Raw genomic sequence first — 26,578 nt, 5'->3', positions numbered from 1 at the left:
GCAATGGTTTCTTAGACTTTACACCCAAAGCACAAGCAATGAAATCAAAAATAGATAAACGGGACTGCCTCAAAATTGAAAACTTTTGTGCACTAAAAGATTTTGTCACGAAGTGAAAGGGCAGCCTACTCAATGGGAGAAAGTATTTGGAAACCATGTATCTGATAATGGCTTAATATCTAGAATATATAAAGAAATCCTACAACTCAGCCACGAAAAGATTTTTAAAAACCCAATTAAAAAATGGGGAAAAGATGTTTAACATCATTAGCTAATAGGGAAATGCAAAGCAAAACTACAATCAGATACCATTTCACAACCGCTAGAATATTGAAAAAAAAATTAGAAGTGTTGGAGTGGTGTGGAGAAATAGCAACACTCATTCATTTCTGTTGGGAATATAAAGTGGTGCAGTTGCTGTGGAAAACAGTTCTGCAGCTCCTCAGGAAGCTAAGTATAGAATTACTATGTGACCCGGCAATCTCTCTGCTAGATATAAACCCTAAAGAATTGAAAGCAGGGACTTGAACACATATTTTTACACCAATTTTCTTAGCAGCATTATTCACAATTGTCAAAAGATAGAAGCAACCCAAGTGTCCATCAGCTGATGAGTGGATAATCAAAATGCGGTATATACATACAATGGGATATTATATAACCGTAAAAAGGAAAGAAGTCCTTATACATATGACATGGAAGAACCCTGAAGACGTTATGCTGAGTGAAATAAGCCAGACACAACAGGACAAATATTGGATAATCTCACTGATATGAAGTAATTTTAATAAGCAAACTCGTAAGAGTTAGAATCTAGAATATAGGTTACCAGGGGCTAGGTTGGTAGAAAATAGAGATTTAATGTTTAATTGTAATTGTCATCACTGAATTATATATGTGAATGTGGTTAAAAGGGGGGAAATTTTATGTTGTATGTATATTCTTAGAATAAAAATTAAAAGATAAACAACTGTATAACACAGTGAACCCTGTTGTAAATGATGGAGTATATTAATAGTGCAAGTATAAAAATATTCTTTCATGAATTATGACAAATGTACCACACTAATACAGGGTGTTAATAATAGGGTGGTTTATGAGAGGAAAATACATCTAATGTAAACTGTGGACTATAGTAACAGTACAGTTTTAATATTCTTACGTCAGTTGTAACAAAGGTACCACCCTAATGCAAAGTGTCAACAATAAAGGGTATATGGGAAGGCAGTATTTTTACATGCTTTTTCTATAAAGCTACAACATCTATAATTTTAAAAAATTTCAAAAATAAAAGTTCCGAATTCCCACATATCCTTTCTCCCCTACAGTTTTTCCTATTATTAAATCTTGCATTACTGTGGTATATTTGTTACAATTGATGAACAAATAATGATACATTATTATTAACTAAAGTTCTTGGTTGACTTCAGGGATCTAAAGATTAGAAGAGTTAAAGGCAAAAAGTTTCTACATCTATTGATAGATAGCATCGTGTACTTTCTTAAACAGTATTTGGTCTTTTAGGAAGCATAATAGTCCCCACCCACCCACCCCTTTAAAAATTAAAATTATCTGGATAATTACAAATTATTTTACAGATAAAACTGCTTCTTGTTTAAGTATTTAACACGGTGTTGATATATCCTTGGTTTGAATTTGAGTCCCGTGTATTTTATCCTATTTAAAAATTCAGAACAACAAAAATCTTTTTTCCTTGCTCTTCTCTATTTTCAGTTTGCTTTTATATAGATCAGCAAAAAGTATAGTTGCAGGGTGGGTAGTTTTGAGATAACCAGAGTCAGTAACAGAAGTTGGAGGCCTCTGTCTCTTGGTCTTCTCTTCAACTATCCCTTCACTCACATTCATTGTGCCGCCCACTTATTTTAAGGGTAGCTTCTCAAATCACTCAGACTTGGAAGATCCTTGGGCTAACTCTCCTAGACTGTAATTCACTCCAGGCATCTAACAGACTTGATTTACTGAAATAATCAACATCATTCTGTCCCTTTTACTGAAGTTTCTGATTCTCCCACTTCAGATACTAGTTGCTCTGATATTTAGGATTTTAGCCATAACTCTTTCATTATTGTGCTGTTTGCATTTGTTTTCTCTTCAATAACTGTATATGCTTGCCCTGGTTGATAGCTGTGGTCCCTTTTATTCTGGTTTTATAGAAAAGTCATTCATTTTAGTTTTATCCTTTTAAAAAGCTCAGTTAACTAAGTAAGGAATAAATATTGAAATCTTCAAATAATTATATAATAAAAATCTGTATCATTAAAAACAATTTTTAGTATACAGATGTATTTTCCATTTTCACTCTTTTTATAAGCTAGCCTAATTCCAAATACTATGACTTTGCCATTTATATTTCTGCCTGCAGAAGACACCTGAGCATAATTTTTGGGCAAGTTCTTTAACTTCTGTGAACCACTAATCACTATTGTTGTTGTAGGTGTTATTATGGCTTCCCAGTGTCCCAAACCTGCTGGAAAAAAAATTCCCAAAGTTCAAAACTGTAAAGCAAAAAATGATGCAGTGCTCCCACTTACAGATTACAATTAATGATGATATATTATGAAGTTATTAAAAATTGTATATATACCTCCTTTTCAGGTTGGGAGTTGTTTATTAGACCAATACCAGTTAGTTCTTCTCTCTTCTCCTCCCCATTTGCTTCACTTCACAGACCGTCTCTGACATGTCTAGAGATTCCTATTAACTAGGAGGTGTTTTTTTCCCCTAGAATTCTGAGCTTCAAACTTACCATTGAATATTTCATTCATTTCATTGCTATATTCTCATGTTTATCATGATGATTATTCACTGGAAATATATCAGGTGTCACTACAGAATACTCATTTTATTAGATCTGATGCAGCTTTTGAATTTATAACCTGTCATTTATAATCATTTATTATGCAGGTTCTATTTATAAGTACAGAATTTTATTTAATTAAACATATACCTGTGCGTCTTGGTTTACCTTTCAAGAGAAAATAAAGAGACAATATAAATATTATGGACTCCTTGCTTTCTATTTCAGCAAATAAATAACTCAAAATTTATATTTATTTATTTAACATTCTTGGTAAGTTTTATTTCTATTTGGCACACCTGCTGGTTTTTGTTAAATGTACTCTGTGATTGGGCTTTAGACTACTTTTTGATTTTTATTTTGAGATTGTTTGGAAATCTTGGCTGATGTTTGCAATAAACCCTTGTCTGGTGTTGGAAACCTCATTTGCTGATTTTCTAGTGTTTGGAGGGTGGTGCTTTTGTGTGATCCTGGTGATACTTTTGTGTGATTTTTTTTTTTCTAATTTATTCAGATTTGTTTCTCATACATTCTGAAATAAACTGATAAGCAAACTTAGGTATGTATCATTTAATTTTACAGAAAGACAAGATATAAGGGAAACCAAGAATTGCCCATCTTTTAAATATTTTTTTCTCTATTTCTTATACCAACTATTTTACTGCTGAGTTTTTTCACATTTCTGAGGAAATTCCTATTGCAATGCCATGTTATCTTTTTCCAGATAACAAAATAAGATGCAAGGTTTGCAGTCTGTTTTACAAACAAGCAAAACTCTTATTCTTAATTTTCATAAACAGCAAATAAATACATGACCAGTGTCATTCATAAACTTGGATTCTGAAGCCAATTAAACATTATATTAAAAGGAACAACATTTGAAAACTACTCCTCTACCCACCAAAAAAATCCTCCCTTACTCTCTGGGCACTTTCACATTTCTGTCTAGAGCTGCTGGAATTTTGGCTTCCTTCTTCTTTCCCAGAGTTGTCTAAATTTCTTTGGTCTTTATATAGTGGAAGAATATTGTTAAATGTCATCATTTTCTCCTTAGGCTTGCCTTTCGATTACCAGGATAATAAATTTATAACTTAGTAAGTTATCTAAAGAGTAAATCACCTCTGTTCTTCAGATGTTAATGCCTTATCTCATTTGCTAAAAGACTTAGTGACTTTTCTTTAATAGCACAAAAATGAAAATTTCAAACTACTCGTTGCTCAGATATTTTTATTTAGGGATTTTTATATGGAAATTAAAACCACTGAATATGCAAGGATTTCATTAGTAAATGCTTGAAGGTTGCCCTTTTCCTGCATTGTCATGCTCATTGGGATGTTTTCTGTTTATTCTTTTACTGCAGTGCTATAGGAAAATCTGTCATTAGTTTTTCCACTGTGGACCCTTAGAGGCAGGGCCAAGAGAGGAGTCAGGTTAGCTGATACGAAGAGCATCACAGAGAAATTACTGCAGGTGACACATCAAGGAGACATTCACTGCTATGGATACCAAGGATATATTTAAACAGGCCAAATAACCAAGATCTGAGCGTCCTTGAAAACTGAATTACAGTCTGGCTCATTTTAAGTGAGTGAGCATGTGCAAGAAAACTTGGAAGCGCATGCAGCAGGTGAGGGTAAAAGCCTATGGGCACTGCTATCTATCCCTTAAAATAATAACTTCAACAGAATTTAACCATAGTTTCTAGCTGTATATTTTTACATCCTTAAAAGTGGCTGTGCTTTTTATCCTGAGCAAATGACCTGCTGTGTGGAAGTTTGCTTTCCTGTGAAATGGCTGGTTGATTGGTTTAGTATTTGGGTTGTCCCTTGAGATTTAGATACTGAACAATTTCTTTGTCATTATGAGAGTGGCTTTTTTCTTTTTTTGGGGGGCGGGGGGATTTGGTTGGAGTTCTCTGAAGTGGACAGATTAGGAGATTGAAATATTCCTGTTGTGTGATTTGCCTCTGATGGCCAAGTTTTTATTTGTTAATGATAACTCTTCTCCAAATGCCTTTAGTTGCTCTCTCCAAAGCAGTGGTTTGCAAACTATAGTATACATAAAAATCATCTAGAGACATGTTCATTCCCAGCCCCCTCCCCTAGAGATTCAGATTCAGGAGGACTCAGGAATCAACATTTTAGCCTGCCTCTTTTGCGGTTTTGATATGGATGATTCTTGGACCATATTGTAGAAGTACTGTTTTTTATATTACACCTAGGTCCTTCTCAGTTTCAACTTCGTTGTGTAAGGACAAAAAATGTCCTGATTTTGTGCTGCAGCCAGGAATATGCAGGAGTTTCCTGTCTGGCCACAGCATGAATTCTTCCCAGCCTAGAAAGCTTTTGCTCCTGCTTCATTTCTCTTTGAATCATCTTATATGTTTGGTAGCTCTGCAGGTGTGGCAGGTTGAGAATAGAAAAAAAAGAGAGCTTCTCATGAATCAGAAAACCTACCTACATTTTATAGCTTATTTTCTATGGTTCTGAGCAAAGTAGTGATATACTTTGTTTTGCTTCACTATTCAGGAGGCCGTCTTATTTCCTTAGGCCCATTCTTCCCTTAGAACCATTTCAACCCTGGAAGTATTCACAAGGGCAGCTTACAACTTTTTGTTGTACTGGGATGAGGAGATAAAAATTTTTTTGAAGAATGATCTATTTTTTGGTGACATATGTCCCTTTTTTTTTGACACATTGATCTGACTAGCTTCAGTTTGGAAGAGGTGGATAGTGCTCCACCTCCACCCCCTGCGGTATTGATAATAACTAAGTTTAGGCAGCAGCTTGAGCTGTGGCTCTCATCAAAATCCATGAGTAAAGACACCTCTAGTTCAGTTATCATTAAAACCAACTGAGATGCTCCTTTGTTTTATATACTTGCTACAGGCTTTTGTGAGATCTTTACACTCTCCATTTCTTTGTGATCCATGACCCTTTGGGAATTGATACTTATACTTGGACTTAATCTTTACTTACATCAACTTACTTTCTGTTATTATGGCTGCAGTGTCAAAAATACATCTTCCTGGATAAACAAGATGTGTTATATCCACACATTGGAATATTATTCAGCCATAAAAAGGAATGAAGTTCTGATTCATATGACAACCTAGATGGACCCTGAAAATACTATGCCAGGTGAAAGAAGCCAAACACAAAAGGCCACATATTGCATGATATTATTTATATGAAAAATCCAGAATAGGTAAATCCATAGAGACAGCAGGTAGATTAGTGGCTGCCAGGAGCTAGGGAAATAGGGGGCATGGGAGCAACTGCTTGATGGGTATGGGGTTTCCTTTTGAAGTGATGAAATGTTCTGGAATTAGATCATGATGATGGTGGTTCAACGTGGTGAATATACTATAAACCGCTGAATTGTACACTTTAACGTAGTTAAGATGGTGACTTTCATGTTGCATAGATTTTATCTCAATTTTTTTTAAAAAAAGTACATCTGCATGTTGGTAGAGTGGCTGCTGAATGAAGGACAAAAAATACTTGTTGTTTCTTGGTGCTCTGTAAGTATTTTATCCAATGAGTTATGTGATGATAAGCATGAGGATGGAATGGCAGCTGAAATGTATGAGGAGAACCATCATAAAGAGAAGCATATACTTGTCCAGTGAGTTGCTAATTCATGGAAAGTACAGTTGGATTATCATCGTTAAGTTATCATTGTTAATGGAAATCTGAAGGGTTTGGTTAATATGCTTGATTAATTCCAGTTCCTTTTGTAATCCCTTGTCTGTTTACTCTCTTTTACTTAAACTTTATATTGAAAATCTCCTGCTCTCCCTCTTTCCAGAAATTAGTTCCTAGTTTGCTGACCACAAATAGATAAACCTCATATTTCAAGATACCCTGGTACATGCAGATGTGAATGTATGAATAAGACAAGTTCTGCAAATAAGGCAGTGACTGTGGAGGCAGGTTATTGGTACACCATACATGTATTTTGCCATATTGTATTCTCTTCCCCTATTATCTGCTGCTCTAAAACAGGGCTCCATCAGCACCTCTTCTTGACTCCCGATACTTTGCCCTTCACTTACTTATGTTAAGAGTGTGAAAGGAACCCCCATGGATTTATATCATTTTTATTGACTATACCATGATGATTTAGGGAGACAGGGAGAATCAATCCAATCTGTTGCTGTGGGAAGTCGGGTTTCATTTTCTGCTCTTCAGATGGGTTGCAAGATCATAGAAGCACAAATGGGGAAGGGGCATAGCCCTTCAGACATTAGCAGCCTTTAGCCTTACAGCTATAGGAAGAGACACTGGCTAGTCATCTGTAAAACTTTGGGGCTTAGTAAATTGTCAATTGGCAAAAGAATATTTTATCTTCTTCACCTGTTTTTCCCCAGCCCTGTGAAGGACTGCAGCTAGATATAGCAAACATTAACCAGTAGTATCAGACTGTCAGTGATCAGCTTGCCAAAATGCAATTCCTTATTACATGACAAGTAGAGAAAACATATGGCAGGCAGGTGGTGGCAGCAGCATCATTATCAGCTCACGGTGAGATTGGCAGTTCATTTGCAGATAGTGATGCCCACCTGCCATGGCAACACTACACTGTTGGGCATCCGGGAGCCCTCACAACCATGCCCTTCTCACAGTTTTTAGCCTGCCCTGCATAATCCTTATTGGTTGGCAGAATACCACGGAGTGGTGACCCTGGGCTCAGCCTGGGACCCAGTGTGATTAAATAGATACTCAACATTGAAGACCCAGGTTGTGAGCAGGTCAGTTTTTATTGCTGTTGCTTTTTATGAAGTAGATATTTTCTTTATATAGTGTACTCTAACTAACATTGTCATTTGTTTTTCTTAAAACTTATTTTTTTTCCCTTTCAAATGTAATAATTAAAAAAAAAAAAAATCTCAGCAGAAATTTATGGTGTGAAAAGTTGAAAGTACCCTCTAATTGTACCTTCAAAGGTAAGGCCTTCTCACAGTGATGGGTATATTCCTCCAGATCCTTTTTCTATCTGTGTTACTGATTTTTTTTTGTTCCCTAAAATAGTATTATATGTACCATGGTGCATCTTGCTTTTTTTATTTGGACATTTTTCCATAGCAGAGTGTACAGTTCTGCCTTGTTATTTTCAACAACTGTATTTTGTATATATCTATGTATATTTAGAAGTGCTGCTAATGCGCTGGTGAAAAAAAATAGACATAATCACTGCCAACTTGGAATTCATGGTCTAGTGTGAGAGTGAGATCACAAGTTGTAATTATGCATTTATGTCTAACTATCATAAATTTAAAGGGCAGGGTGCTTATACATACATCTTTGTTTCTATAGGCTAAATTCCTCCAAGTAGAATTGCTGGATCAAAGGCTATCCACATATTAAACACTAGTAGAATTAGCAGCTTGACCTCTAAAGATGTTTCACCAATTTTGATGCCTGCCAACAGTGAAAAATACCACTTAGAAGAACACGTGAAGATTGAAGGTTCCTTAGACAAAAGCATGGACAACAGTGATTAAATTCAGCAACTGGAGAGTTTAGTTAGACGTGGGAAAATTATGGTGGGAGACAATGAAAATTCCCTGCAAGTATAGATCTGCAGGTGACAGGTACCCAAGGAATGTCTGCTCCTCATGAAGGAAATGTGTCAGAGCACAAGGCATCCAAAATAATGCTTGTCAACTTTATAGGAAGTCGAGCTGAGGTTGACTGTAGAATACTCTTACCCCTTTTTACAACTGTCCCTGAGGGACAGTGAAGAAGGTATGTTTAGTTAGATTGGTGGTACCTAGACCTGCATCTTGCTCTTCCTTTTAACAAGCAGGAAAAGAGTCCAATAAAGATATTTCATACCCTAAAAAGGATAGAATAATTTTTCCTGCTTGACTACCTGAGACCTCTTTTGTTAATCGGTATTAGGACAAGTCTTCTAATTACTATTGACTTTGGGGGACTCTCTTTTTCCTGAGAATGTGATGGAAGGGTCCCCTTGAAGTCACCAAGAAATTGAGGAGTTGGCTGGGTATGATATTATGAGGGATGCCTCGCCTCTGCCTGGCCCTTGCTGCTAAGTTACGGCCTAGGGAATTGGTGGGTAGAATAGCCTAAGCAGTGTTTTTGCTTCATTTCTATGATAACTTAGGAGTCGAAACTAGAGAACTGGGAGATTGGGAAAGCCTTCCTTGTTTATACAGTTGCCTGGAGCCAGCTTACTTGGTGAATTTAAGCTCTTTGGTATACAAATGCTGCATTTGACCTGGGCCTTTTGTCCATTGTCAACCACCTAATTTCTGAGTATATGTTTGCAGGCTGGGGAGTTGGCTGTGTGGCATGTATATTGTTCTCTGAAACAGGGGCTACAAAGAAACCTGAATTTGGAGGTGGACACAGATGCCATACAGGATGGTCTCTGATCAGTGGCTGTGTGTCATTTCAGGCATTGACCTTAGGTATTGCTGCTCTATGTACACTTTGTACCTTTGATAAAGGAACTTTGTTTCATTTTGTAGGCCTCCATCTTCTGTGTGAAACACAGGGAGAAGGTGGTACGTGTGAAAAAGAAAGATGATGACATCTGGCTAGCTTGGAATCTCTTCTTAGCAACAAAACTGAGAATAATTTACATAACACTCTTAAGTATTGTATCCTTGGGCTATTTCTCTTTGTGCTATTGGCAGATATTCTTTAAGAATTTTTCCTCATAACATTACTCTGAGGACAAGATAGACTTCCTTTAAGCCAATTAACTGTTGGGCAATTGTAACTTACCTGAATTCATATTTCTCTTGTCAGTATGACTTCTAAATGCCAGCTCATGATCATGCTGGAGAAATGGGTGTTCTTTGAACTGTAACGAATGCAGGATGGTTTTCCTACCCTGACTGCTCACCCAAGCAATACCTAGCCCCTAGAGCAATAGAAATTTATTGGAACTCTTGGCAGGGTGAGCACTTTGGTTTCCACCTATTGTTTAGGTCTCTCAGTTCAGCCTTTAGGTGAATGGGAACATTCCCTTCATGGACTGGTATATATTTACAGAGAAAATCTTTGGTTTTTACCCAATTTTTAATAATATCCTTTTTTCCCCAGTAATTCTTCTTAGAGGTCATTAAGCAAGTCCCCCCCACCCTTTTTTTTCCCATATCCCCCTGCCTCCCATCTTGGTTCTATTACTACTATTGTTTTAAAGACTGGGGTGACATTGTGTGTATTCTTCATAAAGGCATAAGTGTCTCCATATATTTGTGCTGCTTGTGAACCCTCCAGAGAGAGTTCTTGATAAAGTGACTTAATTTCCCCTGACTGCTGCTGACTTTGGAAAAATTGGATGCAGATGACTGTGATTGACACTTTATAAAGGACAGAAACTACCTGCACTCAACTTCCATGCTCTAGAAGGTGGCACTGAGAGATGGTAGCTCCAATGACGAGTTAAGAAGAGACATGAAGGGGACCCTAGGGACGGTTTCCAGTAGAGCTTCTGGAGCCCTCTGGCATTCCTTCTTAGGGACAAGCAGTGTGCGATTAAAATCAGGTATTAGGGTGAGTTTTGCAAGTGATTTATTAGTGCATAAGGCAATGGTTGGAACATTAGCACAAACACAGATTACACTTTTTAGATATATTTGTGATTTTAGAAGGATGTTTAAAGAAAATTCTGGCAGTTGAGAGGTGATTTTCAAATAGTAGTCTCTTTTTCTCTAAGAGTCCCATAGATTTATTCAAAATGCTTTCAATTGTCAAAACTGTATTTCTCTAATGATTCTTATATATGCCTGTAATTTACCTCCAAACATAAAATATGCAGTACATTTTCAGACCATTTTAATGTTATGTTTGTTGTTAGGTTGTTATTACTGCTTCTGGAAATCTTTGCCAATCTCTAATGACACCTTATATAAAATGTTTTCATGTTTATTAGTGGATCTCGTGCCTAAATACGCTTCTAATTAAATATTTACCAAACAATGTTTATTGGGGAGCAGCGATCACTTAAATGAATGCCTGGTGTCACATAGAAACTCAGCATTTTCACAGGCCCTGTAGTAAACTGGATTTTACTTTTCCTGCTCAAAACAGATAAAACCGCGGGCCCATCCAGCAGGGAGTGGAAAGTTGGAGGTTCATTTTGTCAGAAATGCATCAAATAATGTGGGAAAGCTGCTTGAGTCTGTGCTTATAAAAGTTTGTAAGCACTATAAGTTAACATTCCATTGATGAAAATGAAATGTGCTCAAAATAGTTCTGTTTGTGTGTGGGGGAAGTGGGAAGAGTGATTGTAGATGGGAGAGAGCAGCATAAATACAAGTGAATAAACAACCAGCCTTAGCACCTAATTACAATGATTTGGAAGAGGGTGTTACAGAATATATCTAGGCTGGATTGGAGAGGTAGTGAGGGAGCATTGGTTTATGTCTCTTAATCTTTGTAGTGTAGCTGAGACCACAAAATGTTGTTTTGTTTTGTTTTTTTGTGAATGTATCTGTAGGAAGTGCTTTTAATTTAAGATGTACCAAAGCTCAAAGATGTCTTAATGGAACATATAAATTTCAGCTTTAGATGTGATTATAAAAACAAGTAGTTTGCATCTATCAGATGCTCATTTCTTTCTAATCTTATCCATAATCAACAGAATCATTAATCATTAACTAAGAAAGCAGACATATTTAAAAATGGATTTCCAGCCACAATCCAGTCATCATTCTTAGAATAAATTTCAATTCCAAGTTAAAGAATTCTAGAATTACATTGGCAAATCAAGAATTAGTAAAATCCAGTCATTGAATTGATAGAAGTCAGTGAAATGTATCTTGTTTGATCAAATCATTGAAAGGAATATAATTTACAATGGTAGTTAAAGATCAGAGGGTGTTTTCTTTGTTCAGTTCTATTTTCAAACCTAAGTTTTTTTTGAAACTGTGAAAGTATATGGCTTACCTTTCTAGTGTAGTCAGATAATAAAATATTTTTAAATGAAGGATACACACGTTTTAAATATCTGTTTTTTCATGCCATATTTTTTTCATCCCTGGTTTAAGACAGTTTGTTTACAAGGATTCATAAAATTTAAGATACCAAAGTTCACAGGAGAAATAGAAGGGCGAAAACCAAGAAAGGTAGGCTCATATAGTAGAAGAATGAAGTCAAGACTCTTACTCTATAACAGATAGCCTAGAACTGTACAGGTGCTTATGGTGGCCCTAGCAATATGTAGTTACTGAGCCCTTGAATGTGGCGGGTCCAAATGTGCTGTAAGTGTAAAATACACACAAGATTTCAAAGACTTAGTCAAAAGAAAGAAAGGTTGGGGCTGGTGGGGTGGGGGGGGGTGGGTAGGGAGAGAAAGAAAATAACTCAATGTTTTTCTTATTGGTTGTATGTTGAAATGATAATGTTTTGGCCCTTTTGAGTTAAATAAGAAATACTAAAATCAATTTCTCCTTTCTTTTTCAATGTTGCTACTAAAAAATCTAAACTTATGTATATGGCTCTCATTTGTGACTCTCGTATTTCTATTAGATGTTTCTCATCTAGAGGGAGGTAAGTTTGACATCATCTTGCGAGTTGAGTCACTTCACAAGTGCTTGTGTCTGAAAAGATCATTCAGGAGGGAGCCCTGAGGTAGGACCAAGAGGCTCTTTGGCAACTTATTTTGATGCCCTTCCTATACCTAGATGAAGGGTGATTGAAGTATTTCAATTAAAAATATATATATATATATGTATATATATGTGTGTGTATCACTCACATTTTTAGAATAATTACATAAGTGCTTTTAGCAGGGAAAAAAGATCAAGAATGCATAATTTAAATATTGAGAAATATAGAAGGTCCAATTAAGTCCAAGGCAAATGGAAACTGTCTCTTTTTGATGTTCATTGTCTTCCTCATTTAGTAAGGCAAGAAGTGTCTTGCCCAAAATATCTCTAGGTAACCTATTAATTGAGATGATGATTCACAAATATTGCTTCAATTATGTTTGGTAAATGAAATATCCAATAACTGAGACCTGTAAAGTTCATCCGGAAAATGTCTGAATAAATATCACATAGTGAATTGTTCTTTAAAATAAGCCCTACTTATTTCAAGTTGTGATGAATATGTATGAGGTACCTATTCTTGTTTTCTGTGGTCCTTAAGGAGAAATGTATATTTAATTGAGTCTTTCTGCCTAATGATTTCAGTAATCTAACGATTTAAGTCAACATATATCTTATTAATACATGTATACATGCGTGTGTGTGTGTGTGTGTGTGTGTGTGTGTGTGTATGTATGTATGTATTTCACAGACACTTATTTAGTACTTTGTGCCAGGCACTATTCTGAAAAAATCAATGCATGTTTATCTAAAAATAACTAATATTTACAAAGAGCTTACTATGAGTTGGGATCTGTTATATATATATTATAGCAATGCATTTCTTCCTCTTACCAACCCTATGAGGTAGGTTCAGTTATCTGTTAGTTAAACTGGAGCACAGAGAAGTAAGTAACTTACCCAAGTTCGCATAGCTCATATGTAGATTTGCTGGGAACAGTCTATGCTGTTATCTATATAGAATATTTTGTTATTTTTGTCTCTAGGCTGCCTTCATTGGATTTAGGCCAGATGAAGTTTTCTCTGTAACCTGGGTTTATAGAGGCTTTTCATAACTACCTAGAAATTCTTCCTTGAGACTGAGGGGTCATAAGAGCAAATTTGGAAAGGCAGGGCATTTATTATAGCTGTTTGTGAATTTGTGATTGACTCTGTAGAATAGGGGGTGGGATTATATGGTGATAATGTGCAATAGCCCCACATAACAGTCCTAGTTCTATTAAAACCAAATTCAGTCTACAGACTGGAAATGTTCCGGTTATGCATTTGTTTTTTTCCCTACCTTGTCTTTCCTAGATAGTTCACATTTTAGTATTTCATTATCATCAACGGCATCATAAAGTCTATGAAGTGCTTTTGGTGGTTTGACACTTTTCTAGTGACTAGTTGTATGAAGAATATCCATAGATCCTTAGAATTCCTTAGGTGTGGTCCATGTATATTAGCACAATTCTATTGAACTAAACTGCTTCTAGACTTTAAAAGAGGTTGAGATATAAATTTTGTCTTATTTTAACTTCCCATTGTAGTTCTCTGAAGGGTCCTTGCAATTGCCTTCAAGGAAAATTCCACAATCTTAACAGACCAAGGGACAAATCTGATTGCCTGCCACCATTTCTCATCTTTGAGAAACAATATGAGAAATTATGTATACATGGCTTGTTTAATCTGTCAAGGGGATGTCTTTGATTACAGCAATTTACATTTAGAGCTTTATCTCAATTCAAAATACTGCCCCTTCCTCTAACACACCATATGCACAGTTGAAATAAATATTTTATTGTGTAAGACAGCAGAGTGGTCAACAGCTTGACCAAGTGGTCCTTGAAATGCCTAACCTTCTAATTTAAAAGGTGTACTTCAGAATTTTATCTCTGATGAAAGAGTCCCTGATTCATATGTTCATTCATCCAACAGGTATTCACTGCATACCCTCTTACTATTTTGCCAGACTGTACCGGCTGTTTCAGAGCATAAAAGACATGGTCTCCACTCTCATGGAACTTGCAATCTGTGTGTTCCAGTTTATTGTAGTAAATGTATGATAGGAATTACAAAGACCTAAGAAAACACTATGCAGTGCACAATGTTTGGCGAAGTATCTTTAAGTAGTTAGATGATGCCCTTGAGTTCTAGGCTTTTGCTGTCATTTTCCAGATGAAGAGAATGCAACCCAAAGATGTGATATGACTCATTTGTAAGGGAATGACAGGTAGAACCAAGCAGGAGCCTGGAGCTCCTTGAGGTCATCGCTATAAACAGGAATCAGGCCCTGGGTTGGTTATATAGTCATTACATTTATATTACATGCATATATAAAATACTTGCATACCACATGTTTCAGGAATATCTTTGCTTGAAACATGCAGAGTACATCTATATCAATCCATTTTCTTCTCTTTAGCTTATGCCATTTCAAATGTACTTACCCATAAATGCAAAATTCAGGTCATCATTTAATCAGATAAAGACATTGCAAGATTTGTAGTTGTTTCAATTGAAATTGTTTAAGCTGCAGCTCTTTTTCAAGTGATTGATGGGTCAAGGATGAATATCTAGAGATGAAAAACTCCAAGGTAGGGAACAAATCTCAGAATCTGCAGGAGAGGGACATAAATGCTAATTACACATTGACTTTAATTCCTGGTTTGTCATAGCTGCCTGCAGGTGTGTCTCTTGGCTGTAGGCTATTCTTAGGGCCTCATTTGTTTTTGAGATTTTCTTTGATAATATTCCCTCCACCCAGAGCTCTTTAATCTCTGACTTATTTTCAGTTCCCTTTATCTAGAAACAGGGAAAAAAATTAATGGAAAGTGAATGCAGTTATTTGTTCTTTTGGTGTTGAAGATACATTTTTTTGTTCTTCCCATTAATTTCCCTGAAAGATAGTTTTAGGGTATAGCCTCATTTCGGCCTTCGGGACTGAAGGATGCACAGGTGTTCACTTTTGTTTGTTGTTGTCATTACTCCCCATCACCATTAGTACCTGCCACTACCCATGTGGCTTTCTTGTTGACTTAGCACTCTCTCTGGGTAGACAGCAGAGCTACTCTGTGCAGTGTGTCTGCACTGAAGGACTGTTGTCCCAACCTTGTATGTGTGCTGAGGGGGACATTTGGCATTGACAGGTGCAACATAACCTTGAGATTCACTTAGTTTATTTAAGTGGGGCATGATTTCCCCTCCCCTCCCCGATAAATGACCTGAGCTTCTTAGGTAGACTGGATAAAAACACAAGGGTATGAGGACCCCTTTCCTCATCTCCGCATATTTATTGACTTCCCATGAATGCCCCAAATTGAACCATACTCTGTGGCTATGTCCTTTAAAACTTGATCTGTTTTGTATGACTGCGTGGTATGTGAATATATCTCAATAAAATGATGATTAAAAAAAAACTTGATCTGGAGATACTTCTCAATCCATGGTGGGGACACCCTTGGGGTTTAGATTCTGTACATTTCTGATTTCATATAAGATTTTGCCATGACTACTACCGATGTCCAAGTGCTTTCCTGGCCCTATTCCTCCTCCTGAAGCTGTAGGTTAGTTGCATTACGGCAGGAAACTTAGGCCCTAAGAAGCAATTGACTTGCTGTAGGGCCTTGCCCAAGGAGAGTCCCAGCATGCATCGATTTCGTAGTCAGAAAACATGGAGAACACTTCACCCCCCTCCCAGGAATTTGAATCAGCAGTGCCTCTCAGAGCACAGCCCTCTCACTCCTTGCCTTATCTGTGGCCTATGTTAACTGTGGTCAACTGCATATAGGGAAACGAGGTAAACCTCTTTGTTGAAGGTAATAGTTGTTCAGCCTCATCCGTCTGATCACATTCCTCACATTTACCTATCTTCTTAGCTTTAGAGAGGTTGGTAAGACCTAGGAATGATTTCAATGTAGGAGTCATCTTTGTATTTCCTTCTTTTCGGTGTTACTGTTTTTATGACAGTACTTCCCAGTGAAAGAGTTACTTTAACCTCAGCCCTTAGTTGGCTTTCTCTCTGATATGGCTGCTTTTTGTTGCTTCTAAAACATGATTAGATGAAGTGTTCAGGTGAGTGATCTGATACTTGGAATTTTGAGGCGGCTGTCCTTTTCCAAATTTCCCTATTCATTTGTAAAATGAGATTTTGAGGAGCAGTTTGAAAGGATTTTAATGGAGCTCACCAGCAGTGTGACTGAATTTAATGCCCTTGCACGCTGCTGTCTATAAGCTTATCAGTGGGAACTAAAGACATGTTTAGAAAGGGGGACTCTGGACTCACAGATGGGGGGATGGCTTCAGTCTGCTTGCTAGAATGTATCTCTTTGAGGTAAATATGTAAAATTTGGTCATGACCTAAGCCAAGCATATACCTTCATTGTATAAAGGCAGACTTTGTTTTCTTTTGACACATGGCCATGTTTGTCCTTAAAGTTTTCATAAAGAAGAAAAGCATTGTTTAGTGTGCCCATATCTATGTATTTGTTGTCCTTCTCATTTGTACCCTAAGATTAAACAGTTTTCCCATTTATGCTCTTAACCTCCTACCCTCTTCATGTGCATATTCTTTCCTCCCTATCAGATTGTTAGTTCCTTGAGGAGCTAGTCCAGGTCCTACTTCATGTTAGGTAAACATTAGTCTTCCTTCATACTTTTTGGGCAGAAGAGAACTTTAATTAGTTCTTTTTCTCCTTTTTATTCTTCAGTCCTTCCCAATCTATCTCCTGCAGAAAGAATCAATAGCGATCTCAACAGTTGGTGGTAGGAGGCTTGCTAGAGGGAGAAATGAGACTTGTTCTTTCAAAGCCTTTCTGGTCTATTTTATCCTTGTTTTTTCCAAAACTTGTTTTATCCTTTCTGGTCTATTTTATCCTTGTTTTTTCCAAAACTTCCTAGCTCCAAGTGTGTTGGGATTGGGTCTACTTAGCTGTGTTGCCTTGATTCATATACCGTGAAACCAGTCCCAAACATCTTTGGGATTGTTCCTTTTGTTTGTTCCTCTTGATTGCTGTTGATATGGTCCTTGAGAAGTTATGACAGACAAAGGAGTCTGACCCATAAAACATTAAAGAATTCCTTTACCAAAACGTCTAGGACTCATATATGAGTGTTGCGGTCCTTTTCTCTGTCAAGTATAAATTCTGTGGGGTTGTAAAAGTTAGTTGTCTTTCTCATTTGGCATCAGCTATCTTTAATGGTTGCTTTTTAGAATCTTAGACCCAGAAAAATCAAAATGTGGGTGAGATTTTTATTATTTTTTTAAACAATTTTTGCAGTCTTTTATAATTGTCCAGACATTTGTGGTTGCTAGTGAGCTGTGTTGCAAAATCCCAACTCTTAACTCCCTTAATTCTTTATTTGCAGGTCAATGTGACTGTGGACTACATTAGATCAGCCAGCCCAGCCACAGAGACGGCACCTGCCTTTTCAGAACGCACCTGTGCCACTGTCACCATCGGAGGAATGTGAGTGTTGGGGCTGGCAGGGACTCAGTCACACAGTTCAAGAAGTTGGGAGTTCTCTCTCATCAACATCTTTCCTTCCATTGGCCGTGCTTTGTTTCTCTTCCTCTTGCCACAAGTGTTTTATAATTGTTACATGCCTATAAAGTGCTATGTATTTGCAAAATAATTTGTAATCACTTACTGGCTAATCATATACTTTCATTGTTGGTGTTACTTAAATTTTACTGGATTCTGTGTACTTGGCACTGTGTAGTACACATTATTACTATTAATAATGCCATTTATTGAGTGTCAGCCAGAACTTAGGTGATATCCTAAGTTAGAAAGATCCTCTGCATATTGGTTTAGGAAGTTCAGTTGTGTACACGTGCACATGTGCACACACGTGCATATATATACACATGCAAAAGAGGGAAGAAGAGGGGTTAATTGGACATTTTCTTTGTATATCAATATATAATCCCTTGATGACAGGGATCTTCCTCTTCTACTGTGCTGCCTGTATCCTGATTATATTCCAAGGTCTCTTGGCAGTCTGGTCCATGAACAGAGTTTTTCAAGGGAGGTATCTGATAGGGAAGGAGGAAGCCTGCTGGGCCTTGCTTCCACAATAAATATTAAAACAATCAATCAGCCCACAGTAGCAATTCTTACTCTGCATAAAATATACCAGCATGGTAATTGTTTCCTTCTCTGTTTAGCAATCTTAAATGCTGTTTATTACCAAACTGGTATTTTTCTTTTCTTTTAAGGGGGCAAAGTGGAACGGAAGAAAAGAATAGGTTTCCTATCAAAACAGGGATTGTTTTATTGAAAGTACAATGAAACCCGTTAGAAGAAACTCTCTAAAGCTACAGCATGCCTCTCAAAGGAATGAGGAGGCCCTCCCACCAAGCAGTACCTCTTTCCCCTCCTTCTTGCTGTCACATTTGGAAATGACTGCTGTTTGCCACTGTTAGCACTTCTATATTTATGAATGTTGTTAATGTTCACAAACCAATCAGAGGTCTCATCCTTGCCAGGTGGAGCTCAATACAAGTTTCTGATGTCATTACCGTAACACCATGACAGGTTTTATAAAAAACAGGTTCTGGACAAATTTTCTGAAATGGTAAAAACTAGGACATATTTTAGTCATTATTCTATCTGTATGACTTGCGAGGATGATTTATTATCACTTCTTAGGAGCTGGATCTATGCTTCCCTGCTTTGAAGAGCTGAAAAGTGCCTCCCACCACCATATTAAAAATTTTGCTGTCACAAACAAGGAGTGGTCTCAACAAATTACTGGTTCTAAGGTCACTCCTTTAATTACTACTGAGGTATATTTTTAAAAAGTTATTCTTGGAATGTGTTATAGGGATGTTTTAAGTAGACAATTTGAGAAAGGTGATTTAAAAATTTTTCCACGGTAGGATGTTGTGACCGTGTTCTGGAATAAAACGTTGAGGCCTCGTCTGCATCATTCTTGGCCTTGACCGAGGTTATTCCTTCTGCATGTGGCATGACTCTCTCTTCTAGCCAGGGTTTTGGTTAGATTCCTGAGTCTTCATCAGAAGATGTCAACTGTGTTTTCTGTTTGCTCATTTAAGAGCACAACTTGGTCTTAACTGACAACAGAGAATATCTGTACCGCATGTTTGTGCCAGAGGTAATAACTTGACCTTTCTGCCTCTTAATTCTTATAATTGGATTACAAAAAAATGTTTGTGTGTTTTTTTCCAAAGTGCTATATGGTATATCTTTTCTTCTAGATACTTAAGTTGTCTCTTTGGATTAGACCAGCCTGTCAGAGTACATGGAAGCAGTATGAGTTTCCTCATAGAATTGTTTTATCTCTTTTAGTCACTGTTGTAACCCCATATCCAATTATAGTAGGAGCTTAATAAATTTGTTGAATGGCTTGTTGAATATATTGCAGTGTGTCCCTTTATGGAGAATAATAGAGAGTACTGACATGTCTTATTACCTGGAATGGCTATTTTTCTTGAATTATGTGTTTGTTTTTATTTAATCATCACTATGAAACTTGCAACTGGTAGTTTTAGTTTTCTTCTTTGGTTTGGTTACTGGAAGCTCAGTTCCAAAGATAAACCATCTCTAGAAAGTGGACCTCGTGGCATACCTTTTGTGTACTGACCTTATTCATAGCTTCTCTTTATTTTCCTTGTTCCTTGATTTTGTTTTTATTTGCCTTTCTAAAAAAAAAAAAATTCTATACTTTGCAAGTCACTTTAAATAATGTTGCAGAAAAGTTGAAGTATTAATAAATAATAAGAGTATATGAATACTCAGCTTATATTCAGAATTAAGGCATATTAAAAGTCTTCTGTCTAGTATAATGGTTAGTTGTTCAGAACACTGGTTAAAGAATAGGATTACTTTAAAAGAAAAAAAGGTACATCTCAATGTTTTAGGTTCATTTAAAACACAAAAGAGTGTACATACATTTCCAAGCCTTTGGGCAGTATGGATCAACTATTTGATATTCTGGTGAATTGTGCAACTTCCTGTTTAGAATGAGGACTTAAAAAAACACTTATCATAGAATAGAACCCCAGATTTTTGTGACGTACATTCCCTTCCTCTGTTACAGTTGTCCCACTCATATTTATTTTTCAGCCATTTTTCTTTATTAAAAATTTAAATAAATGCAAATTCTTTTTTTGTGTACTCATATTTCAATGATTTATGCAATCTTTAATGAAGTATGTAATTAATGATAATAAGCACAGCCAGCATTAAAACAGATTTGTACACCCCCCCCCCAAAAAAAAACCAAACAAACAGATTTGTGGATAAAAGCAAATGACCCAGGTGTTTGAGACAGAAGTGCACAGGTGTGCTAGAGGCCCTCAGTCAGTGATCATCAGCCAGAATGTAGGTTTTGCTGAGGTAATCGAATGTGTGAGAAGGTTAATTATGAGAACTTATCTGGTATTCGTTGCCTCTCTGAAAGACAGGCTTTGTTCAAGCTTGTAGAAATGTTGCAAAATTAAGAAGAGATCCAATCTACGTAATGCCTGTCATAATCTGTGGATTTACACATATACTGTGAGTTTTTCTTATAGGTCTTTGTAGATAGCGGCAAGTGGTTTTCCAGTTGTTCAAGAGATCAGTTGTGCTCCTCAGACTGTGTAACAGATTCTCTGAAGCTGGTGATTCCAGGGAAATGAGAAGAAAGCAGCAGATGAGAGGGAGTCTCTTATTGGGCTATTTCAAAGTAGATCTTTGGATGTATTTTCATGACCATGTGGGTGAATTGTCTGTATCCTCCCTCGGTAGGGTTTAGTCTAATCCTTTTCTTTTTCTCCTCTTGATGTATGGGCAGGAGTTGAGTCATAGGATCCTTGCGGAGGCCTCTCTGGTACAACCCAGGCTCCAGCTCCCCATCTCTTACCCTCCGGGGAATCAATGAAAATGAGGTTCATAGTTAGTCTAATAGATTAAATTTTTTTCTTGATTAACTTTGCTGTGGAGTTGGCAAGAGTTATCTGTTAATCAAAACAGTTTAAGTAAAAAATAAAAAGATCAAACTTCAAGTCATTTCTCATTCTCTGGCTCCCAGGTTGGGAATTAGCTGAGCCTTTCAGGACTGGTTTGTGACATGAAGCTGTCAAGATGGCGCTTCCTGTTAATTACTTTTTATTGTATTTAAGACACTTAAATAACTCTTCTTGTGATTTAGTCTTCTATGTAATTAGCTTCAGTGATTAAAATCTCGTTCTTTCGGTATTGCCAGAGCCTTCTGAAAGAGTGAGATTTTTCTGGGGTGACCTTTCCCTGTGCTGGACTTCCCAGTTACTCTGAGCTCCAACTTGGCAAACCCATACAATCTATTAACTGGTTGCTTTTGTCTTTCTGCCTATCAGATTTTCAAAGAAACATGTTAAAAGAAAATTTAACCAAGAACCAAAACAAAGAAAGAAGAGCCAAAAACATATAACTTAGGGTCAGCCTTAAATATAGCTTAGGTTCAAGCCCCACACATTTACATTCCGGAAAATGGTCATATATCCAAAAGATACAGTACACCAAGGTGTTTTCCCTTTGTTTCCTATTATGTAACAGCTTTTACTGTTTGGGTAGTTCTAGTCCACTGATTCCCTGCATTGTCTCTCTCTCTCTCTTGCTCTTCCCATGTGATCCATGTATAGCTACTGTACTTGAGTACTTGAGCATGGGGCCTTGCTACCACAGACATTGTCAGAGATCTGTTGGGCTTGGAACATCTTAGGTGACCCCTTAGCTTTAATCCACCCAACTCAGAGCTGCCTTTGTGTACTTCATTTGCAACTCTTTGGATCTTCATTGATAAAACTCGACTTTATTTTATTTATGTGAACCAAACTGTCAAACATGTATGGAATAAGACTCCCTTGGCTTCTGTTTTCTTTGGTTCCAATTTGCAGGGACTTTTTTTCAGCTGTTCTAGTGAGTGAAGCATTAGGTTAGGTCTTGTCCTTGTTCTGCTAGAATAATCTTTTTCTGATCCTACTTCAGTTTTTCCCAGTCACAGTTGGAATAAATGTCATACAATCCCCAGATTTTCTGGCTTGAGTCCTCAGCTTTAAGACTTTCACTGTCAAGCCAAACTTCCTGTCTTTCAGAGTTTTCAAATCTTAAAACATGCTAATATGAGTTTTGAACTAAACCCAGGAAGAAAGTGGCCTCTTGAACCCTTATTTTCTGGCCTAATGTTCTTACTCAGAGAAGCCTGCAAAATTGTGAAGGCTCTCTCTCTTTCAGCATCTGAGTAATTGTGGCAGCAACATGAATGTCACTGAGTTGACTGGGAGGTAGGTGTTAGAAATTTCAGGGTGTGCGGTCATAGAGGGTACGGAGACTAGTTGACTTTCAGGCAGGAAAATTTTATTCAAGCAGCAGCACGGTGGGAGTCAGAAAGAAAAGCACCATCAGCATGGCGGGGGTCTGAAGTAAAAGACTTGAGACAAAGGGAGAGCTGTTATTTATGTTCAGCTGCTAGGGGTGGTGACTTAGTAAAGATGGACAGGAGTTTAGCTGATGGTTTAAGTGATGATTGGACCCAGGGGTCTGTCAGGGTAGGAATTGAGAAGGAATGGCGCTGAGCCAATGGAGAAGTGAGTAGTGGGTTTTAGTGTCTTTTTAAGGATTGGAATGTATATAACTGGGGAAGGGGGGTGTTGGGCAAATGCAGTGGCTGATTACTAGAAGGTTTTGCACAAAAGGCTTGTCTAATGTGCCGTTTGTGAAAGCGTGCATTTGGAGTGGAATTTTCTAACAGTAGGATCTGGGTGGTAGCCAACCCTTTTCTCCACTTTGGCATATTTGATCACATTTGATGGTTTTTTCTTTTTTTCCTTAAATCAGAAACCGCCAACTAGCCACACCACCCTGTAAAAGAGCTGGTGATACCGTTTTCTGGAGGTCGTAGTCTGCCGATTTCTTTAACTATGTTACTTCTACTATGTATGGACATTTTTCTGTGGGCATTGGAAGCATCTGTGATGTTTAGTCTACAATACTTTTGAGGAAATGGTTGAGTAAGTGGGACTTTCTTCTCGTAGCTCAAAGTATAGCAGTCATTTTAAGGGACTCATCTTTTTGTCCCATAAAACACTATTAGAAGGAACTTGGCTCTTATACAGGGTTTGGGGTTGGAGTCAGGAAAATACTGTCGAGTTTCAGACAAACCTGTCTCTCTTGTTCAAATAATTTTGTAGCTATCTGTGGAAAACTCATGCTGTCAGGTATATTCCTTTAGAAACCTCTTGGGTTTCGCATTACTTTATTACCATCATCTCTACATGGAAGTTCAATTTAACTGAGAAATTATTTAAGCTTTTCATAATGGCACCATTAGATCGTTTAAATCAGCTAATGTCCTTTGCTGAGATATGTGAGAACTGATTTTTCCCTTTTACAGTGTTGGTTGACTAGACTGCCAGGCAATGGGTGACTTAAATATTTACTGAGCTGTTGGTGGCCAGTAGCAGAAAACGAGAGACCTGGATGGAGTTGAAGAATATTGTCTCTTTATGGAAGACTATGAAGGCAGCTATGAAACTTTAAAGTCCTCTCTTCAGGTAGATTGCAAATCTACACTTGAACAGTTAGCTTTGTCAGCTTTAGCTGGGAAAAATTGTGGTGATGGTAGCACAACATTTTGAATGTAATTAATGGCACTGGATTACATATTTGAATGCAGATAAAAGGGGAAAGTTTAGGTTGTATATATGTTACTAGAACAAATTTTTGAAAAAACTGTAGGACTATACAGCACAAATAGTGAACCAGAATATAAACTATGGGCTATTTTTAATTGTACAATTATAATATTCTTTCATCATTTGTAACAAAGGTGTCACACTAATGCAAAATGTTAATAATAAGCGAGGGAGTATATGGGAGCTCTGTATTTTGTGCACATTTTTTCTGTAAACATACAACTTCTAAAAGAAAAAAGACTACATCCTTAAAAACATTAAAAATTAAAAAAAAAAAAAAAGTCCCAGGACAGCCAGCCATAAGACTGAAAGGTCAAATTCATCTGGCTTTGATTAACTCTTCCTCCTCTGATTTGTGTTAGGGATTAGAACCTTCAGTTTCAGTTATAATTTGTAAGTCTAAGGGACCATGGTAGCTGGACTGACTGGAAGAAGGGAATGACCTCAAAATCTCTGTTGCTCACACTGCTGGGTTTGGAGGTGGGACCTGATGACACGTGTGAAGTGTTTGCCCTGAGGCTTGTACCTGGGCTAGGATGCATCAATCATTGTGGAACTTTAAGAACTGTGACAAGTCATCCCAGTTCCTAGAGCAGAGATGTAACTGGTATCTCTCTGTGGACGACCTGCCCTCCTGGGCTCCTTAGACAAGGCTTAAGTGCCAAGAAGTCACATGGGAGTCTGGTCCGAACAGATAAGGGGGCCTGTGTACTGTTCCTTGGGAAACTCCCACTTGTTGGAGGGCCTGAGAGAAAATGAAGCTTTTCTCCAAATCAGTTGAGCGCATCATAAGGGAGGAACATCCTGGAATGTTCAGAGATAGAGGTAAGTATATTCAAAATCATCTAAATTGGAGGCCCCATTTGAAAGAGTGGAAATGCTGTCCATTCTGACTTCTTGGTCCCTTGGTGAGGACTGGGCCGAGACAGCGAACAGATTGCTGCTTCTACAGCTGTCCACTGAGAACAACAGAATTGTGTGTTTATTCATTTAACAAGTGTTTTTTGAGCACCTACTCTGTACCAGGCACTGGGAATATAGTGGTGAATGAACAACAAACCCTTCCATGGGTTAAGCCTCTCCCATCTGTGGTTCATTCTTGAAATTTCCTGGCACTGGGGCTGAGACTTCAGGAGTCCTTGTGGGTATTCACTGTCTTTGCTGTCCACAGAACCACGGGTATGAAGACGTCTTGTTTAAAGAAACACACATGACTTCATTTGAAAAGAGGATAAAAAATTTCTTTTCTATTTGAGTTTTGACAGAGACTTTTTATAATGTACAAGTTGGAAATAGGTTAAAAAATAAATGACAAATAATCCCACTTGCATCGTTATTTTTAGATGGTCGGTATTTTAACAGTCAGTGGACTGAAGGAAATGCTCAAGTAACTCCCCACTGAAGCCTGCTTGTCCTTTTCCTTAAAAGATAATTTTTGGGTCACTCAGTGTTTAAGAGGCTCTGTGAATCTTGACAAATCACTGCTATTTTCATGCTCCTCCATCTGCTAAGAGTCCCAAGGATTCCTTACTTTCTTGATAGAGGCATAGGCACGAATTTCCTAACAGTTTTTGTTTTTTCATTTCTTTGGGTGGTTACCCATACAACTTTATAAATAAACACTACTAATTTTTATTTTTTTCAACAGTATCTGTCCATTTCCTGAATGCTTTTGTACATTTACAATACTATTCAGTTTCACCCTTTAACCCCCAATTTCTGATATTATTTTAGTTTTATTAATAGTGAACTTTAAAATGTTCAATTAGTCTGTGTCTGATCAACTTTATACAGTATTTTTGTACTTCCCATTCTGTGAGATAAGGAATTATAACACTTAGAATGTCTTCCTTTCTCTTCACCCATTTTAAAGACATTATTTTTTTTCTATTATCAAGATTTCTATCTTTTATTGCATTTCTCCTCTGTCACTGTAATTGTCATCTAAGTTTTGTCTATAAGTAATCCTAAGAATTTAACCCCTCCTCTCAAAAATAGTGGTTACAATACATAAATGTGTAAGTGCTGCTGGACCAAGAAGCATGGTAGTATAATTAGACCTATAAAAAAGAAACAATTCTATGTCAATAAATCCCATCCATTCCCTCTTTCTCCTTTTTCTACTTCATATAAAGCTACTACTTATATTTCAAGTCATTCTTTTTGTGATACTTCCTTTCATTTTGCTGAAGAAACTTGAGCATTTTTTCATGTGAGGGTGGTAAACTTTCTGGATCCTTGCACATCTGAAAATATTTGTATTTCATTATAAAACTTTAGCTCAAAAGTTTGGTTTTTTTCAGAGATCTTTGAAGACATTGTCTTCTGTTCTATCAGTGTTCTTGAGAAATTTAGTTTCCATTCTTGTAATTTCTGTAAGTTTTTATAATTTTCTATTTATGTTTGATTTCCTGAAATTTTATTAAAATATTTCTAGGTATATCTTATTTTTTTCTGCTGCACACTCAGTGGGCCTTTTTATTTTGAAAACTCATGTCTTCAGGTCAAGGAGACTTTT

At 37.0% G+C, this 26,578-nt stretch overlaps 1 protein-coding gene across 1 annotated transcript in view; it reads left to right on the top strand.

Moving 5' to 3' along the window:
- Window positions 1-26,578, top strand: part of SND1 (staphylococcal nuclease and tudor domain containing 1) — a 462,700-nt gene that overhangs the window by 187,877 nt on the left and 248,245 nt on the right. Inside the window, exon 12 of the mRNA XM_037836239.1 lies at window positions 17,751-17,851. Coding sequence (XP_037692167.1) covers window positions 17,751-17,851 — 101 coding nt within the window. The remainder of the gene's footprint in view (window positions 1-17,750; window positions 17,852-26,578) is intronic.

The sequence above is a fragment of the Choloepus didactylus genome, chromosome 5, assembly GCF_015220235.1.
Source record: "Choloepus didactylus isolate mChoDid1 chromosome 5, mChoDid1.pri, whole genome shotgun sequence".
Lineage (NCBI taxonomy): Eukaryota > Metazoa > Chordata > Mammalia > Pilosa > Megalonychidae > Choloepus > Choloepus didactylus.
This window is presented reverse-complemented; position numbering and strand designations above follow the sequence as displayed.